Below are 5,534 nucleotides of genomic sequence, written 5' to 3'. Positions count from 1 at the left end.
CATCTCACCCCAACAAGGCTAGCATTAATCCAAAAAACACAAAATAATAAATGTTGGAGAGGTTGTGGAGAGACTGGAACACTTATGCTTTGCTGGTGGGAATGTAAAATGGTACAACCACTTTGGAAATCGATTTGGCGCTTCCTTAAAAATCTAGAAATAGAAGTAACACACGATCCAGCAATCCCGCTCCTTGAAATATATCCTACAGAAATAAGAGCCATTACATGAATAGATCTATGCACACCCATGTTCATTGCACCACTGTTCACAATAGCAAAAAAATAGAAACAACCTAGGTGACCATCAATGGACGAATGGATAAACAAATTATGGTATATTCACACAATGGAATACTACGCAACAATAAAGAACAACAATGAATTTGTGAAACATCTTATAACATGGAGGAATCTGGAAGGCATTATGCTGAGTGAATTTAGTAAGTCACAAAAGGGCAAATACTATATAAGACCACTATTACAAGAACTCAAGAAAAGGTTTAAAGGCAGAAGAAAACATTCTTTAATGGTTGCAAGGGTGGGGAAGGAGGTAGAGGGGTATTCACTAACTAGATAGTAGACAAGAATTATCTTAGGTGAAAGGAAGGACATCACACACTACAGGGGAAGTCAACACAACCGGACTAAACCAAAGCTAAGATTACAACCAAACACTTTGAGGGACAGAGTAGCAGGGGTAGGGGTCTGGGGACCATGCTTTCAGCGGACATCTAGGTCAATTGGCGTAACAAAGTTTGTTAAGAAAATGTTCTGCATCTTACTTTGGTGAGTGGCATCTGGGGTCTTAAAAGCTAGTAAGCGGCCATCTAAGATGCATCATTTGGTCCTAATCCACCTGGAGTAAAGGAGAATGAAGAACACCAAAGACACAAGGAAAATATTAACCCAAGAGACAGAAAGGGCTACATAAACCAGAGACTGCATCAGCCTGACACCAGAAGAACTAGATGGTGCCCAACTACCACCAATGACCGCCCTGACAGGGACCACAACAGAGAGTCCCTGATGGAGCAGGAGAAAAGTGGTGTGCAGAACTCAAATTCTAGTAAAAAGACCAGACTTAATGGTCTGACTGAGACTGGAGGAACCCCAGAAAGCATGGCCCCCAGACTCTCTGTCAACCCAGAACTAAAACCATTCCCAAGGCCAACTCTTCAGACAAAGATTAGTCTGGTCAATGGGACATAAAATGATACTCTTGAAAAGTGTGCTTCTTAGCTCAAGTAGATACATGAGGCTAAATCGGCAGCTCCTGTCCAGAGGTGAGAAGAGAAGGCAGAGAGGGTCAGGAGCTGGTTGAATAGACCCAGGAAATCAGGGCTGGAAAGGAGGAGTGTGCTGTCACAGTCTAGGGAGAGCAATTAGGGTCACATAACAATATATGTATAAATTTTTGTATAAAAGACTAATGTGAATTGTAAACTTTCACTTGAAGTACAATAAAATAAAAAATTTTTTTAAATGAAATAATATATGTAAAGTGAATAGCAGTGTTTGGCACACGGTAAATGCTCAATAAGGCTGATTTTTCAGAAGTGTATTGCCAGGCCTTTCTTTTGAGGCACCTCTGGGCTGACTTGATCTTCCAACATTTGGATTAGCAGCCTAGCGTGTTAAACATTTGTACCACCCAGAAAATCTGATTATAACATAACACATGCCAATTATGAAGCACTTAGGTAATAAAGTATAAAAAAGAAAATAAAAATCCTCATAATTCTACCACTCAGGGGTAACTACTCTTAATACTTATATTCATCCAGTTCTTTCCTATGTGTTTGTGTGTGCATGTATGTATATATATTCTCTTTTCAAACTAGGTTTAATAAGTTTGTTCTAGAAAAAAAAATATATATATATATCTGATTGTATTATATATATCAGTTTGTAATCTACTTTTTCCGTTGATATCATTTTTCCTTATCATCATTTTTAATAGCTATAAAATATCCCATTATATGGAAGAGTCATAATTCATTTAACTAATCTATCACTATTAGAAATTTAGATTGTGACTAATTTTTAATTGTAAATAAAATAATGTGTCTGTCCTCTGATAACATTCTCCTACAGTGGCACCAGCTTTGCTGACAAAATTAAAACATTTCACTTGGTGTCTAGGTTTTCAAAGGATGTTGGGATTCTCCAGAGTATCTCATCTGCCTCTTCTGATTTAGCTAATAGGCCTACCTACTGTATCAGTGACTAACAGGTGATTAGAATTAGAATTGCCAGCTACCTGGAACCATGGTTTGTGCTTGTCATTTTCCTGAGACACACGATAAAGATTTAGTCCATATTTGAAAGTCTAAACTAAAAACTAGGATCATCATGAGCTATGACAGTCAAGGTCGTTTAATTCAAGGAGATATTGTCAATCCAGATAACTTTTTAATACAAAAGTGTTTATAGGGAAAATATATAATTCAGGGCTCAGTTTCTTAGCCTCAAGAGTGAGAGAAGGAGAAAAATAGCTTTAGTGTGGGTAACAAATTGCCAAAACTCTTCTTGCTTTTCAGACCTTGATTTTTTTATATGAGATTGCGTTTGATTAGAAACAGTAACCTATCAACAGGAGCATGACACACAGCAACTAACTCTCCTCCTTAGAATATCATATCTAGTGTTGCTATCTTCATTCTAAGGAAGATTTAAAAAAGGCCCAGATAAAGAAAATCATTAGAATCTAACGGAAAAGCTTCAAAGCCCTACAAGCTACCTTTTGAAGGCAGTGGTTGTTGAACCTGGCACAGAGTAGGCACTCAATGTTTGCTGAATAGATGCAGTAAGGAAACAGACAACTGGCCATGTGATTTTAGGGGTGGGAGTCATGTAAGCTAATACCTCCATTTTTTTTATTTGTAAACTCTACCACCTTCATCAGCTATTCATTCTTACCCTCTTTCCACAGATAACTGACTCCTCTTCCATTAAAAAAGCCTTCAAATGGACTGAAAGTCTAAGAAAAAATATTGTAATAATAATCAGATATTGCAACAAGTTATAGAGGGGACTTGTGGAAACCATATCCTCAAAGATCTCTGAAAATAGTGCAACCAAGGATAGCACAGGGATCCTATTGGTATAATAGCTCTTCCAAAAAAAGGAAGCTAGGCCAGATTAACTGTCCAGTTCTTCTCCAACTCTGGAAGAAAATTAAGTAGCACTTCTGCATTTTAGAAATTGAACTGGTGCTTTCTCTAAAACAAAGAAGATACAATTGTAGCTTGGGACTTGCTACCTACTGCTTGAATAAGGGTGTTATATGGTATGAAATCAGGCAATAACAATCAAGCAACATTAGTGTGCCTACTTTGTACTAAGCATGACCCGGGAGACAGAACACTCAGTGGAATGAGTCATAGGGTTGAGATAACAAACCAGTTCTCTTGGTCTTATGTTCCTTCTTGCCACTTCTGGCAAAAACTAAACCATGGAAACAACTGCACTGTCTCGATTCCTTCTGATATTGACCTAGAATCTCACTTTTTCTTTGGCATGATCTGTCACTGTTCACTGTTCGGTACTGTCTAGTGTTCAGTCAGTTCCATTCAATCTTTAACTATCTGCTATTTGTCAGGCACTTTACTAAGCCTTCTGGATACTGAAAATGAGCAGGTCTGCCCTCAAGTCTCCCAACTGAGAAATACTTTAAAACGTGTAAAAGCTATGGCCACAGTTCCCTTCATGTAGAATTCTGAGCCTGATTGATGGATCAGAAACTGAAGCCACACTGATGCGGCATCTTCCAATGACACACCTAATAGGTGGCACAAAAGGACAAATGCTTGCTAATATTTTCCATGGACCCACCATTAGGATATCAACTCAATTCAATGAGAAGCGGTACTGACATTTCAGGTTTTTAGAAGGAAGAAAACCTGTGTAACTATGACCCATAGTATGCCTCTTCCTTAGGGAAAAAAACTTTTCAACTTCAAAAACAAATTGTTATCCAGTTACACATTTTTAAAGTGCTGTGAAAATCAAAGATGGGAATAGGAGAGGGTGAGTTCTTTGTTGTTTTTGGCCGTTTTGTATTTAATTATACTAAAAAAGAAAGAATGTTTTAAATAAAACCTCACTTTTTTTTCAGCTATATTCAATAATTTTAAGAGCTAAGACATGATAATCTGTAATTTTTTTAAATTAGAAGATTAGAAGAAATAAAATCTAGTACAGGACAGGGACAAGTAATAGTAACACAGATATGCAGACTCTAATTCTTTTCGCAACCAATATGTGAGATGGAAATCCTATTTTTTTTTTCACTATCTATACCTATTATTTTTGCTACAAATGTAGCAAATAAACCTCTAATTCCAATTTCAGGAGCATTGCCATAGTATGATAGCATTTCTTCCAAGGCAAAGTTTAACTGAATTCTAAAACAGGTGCAACAGTGATAATAGTGAGCAGTGCCATTTCTCCAAAGCAGTGACTGCATGTTGGAAACTGGCCTCTTACCTTCAAAGAACTGCTGCAGGGCCTCATTTTCACCCGCCACATCCATGGTACTGTGGTCCTAGCAATACTTCCTCATAGAACAAGGATATCAGATCTCAGGAAGTGCCGTCCTCTCAACTCGAAGACTATGAATGCTCTTGAAAAAACTTCATTTTCTTTTTACTGGAGTGCAGCCTATCTTCGGACATCGATTTGTGCCCAGGAAGACGATTAAGTTCTCAAAATGTGACTATAAAATTAGGAAGATATGTAATCATGGAGGAAAAAATTTTTCATGGAGAGAAGTGGAAGCAAAGCCATCTAAATGCAGGGAAATGTTTCTACTCTGCCTATCGTTTTGTTTTAAAGACCTTTGTCCTTAGTGACACATGTAATTACATAAATGGGCAATAAATATACTCTTATCTCTTATTTGTCCCTTTACACCAATATATTTATATCTTTGCCTCTATCAGCCAGATCCATTTAGCCACAATTAAGTAAAAGATAGTCTGTTTTTTTTAAACTTAGAGAAAGGGTGCAAATCAATATAGTTCACTTGTATGGAAACCTACAGTAGCAAATAATTTTAAAAACCTGATAATGAAAAGTTAGGATTTGTTAAATATAACCAAATTTACTTACAATGAAAACTTACACTCCTGAATACACACCTAGTCTATTTCCACCATAGTTTGCTTTCATTAAAAATAGAGACCATAAAGTATAAGAAGTCCTAAAAAGCAACAAATCTATATTTAAAAAAACCAAACCTGTTGCTGTCAATTCCGACTCATAGTGACCTTATAGGACAGAGTAGAACTGCCTCAAAGGGTTTCCAAGGAGCAGCTGTGGACTCAAACCACCGACCTTTTGGTTAGCAGCCAAGCTCTTAACTACTGTGCCACCAGGGCTTCCAAATCTATATTACTGATTTAATAATTCTTACAACCAAGTACATGATTCACTACTAATTGGTTTCACTCCTAAATAAAAAGCTATACCTAAATAGATGTTTTGTTTTCGCTTATTGTTCTTGTGTGCCGTCGAGTTAATTCCAACTCA

At 37.0% G+C, this 5,534-nt stretch overlaps 1 protein-coding gene across 1 annotated transcript in view; it reads right to left on the bottom strand.

Moving 5' to 3' along the window:
* The window catches only part of MYRFL (myelin regulatory factor like), a 161,409-nt gene extending 156,243 nt beyond the window's left edge, over positions 1 to 5,166 (bottom strand). The window contains exon 1 of the mRNA XM_012558404.2: positions 4,491 to 5,166. Within this exon, the coding sequence (XP_012413858.1) occupies positions 4,491 to 4,536 (46 nt within the window). The 5' untranslated portion in view covers positions 4,537 to 5,166. The remainder of the gene's footprint in view (positions 1 to 4,490) is intronic.
* Positions 5,167 to 5,534: the final 368 nt, after the last annotated feature.

This window comes from Trichechus manatus, unplaced genomic scaffold (assembly GCF_000243295.1).
Source record: "Trichechus manatus latirostris isolate Lorelei unplaced genomic scaffold, TriManLat1.0 scaffold00164, whole genome shotgun sequence".
Lineage (NCBI taxonomy): Eukaryota > Metazoa > Chordata > Mammalia > Sirenia > Trichechidae > Trichechus > Trichechus manatus.
This window is presented reverse-complemented; position numbering and strand designations above follow the sequence as displayed.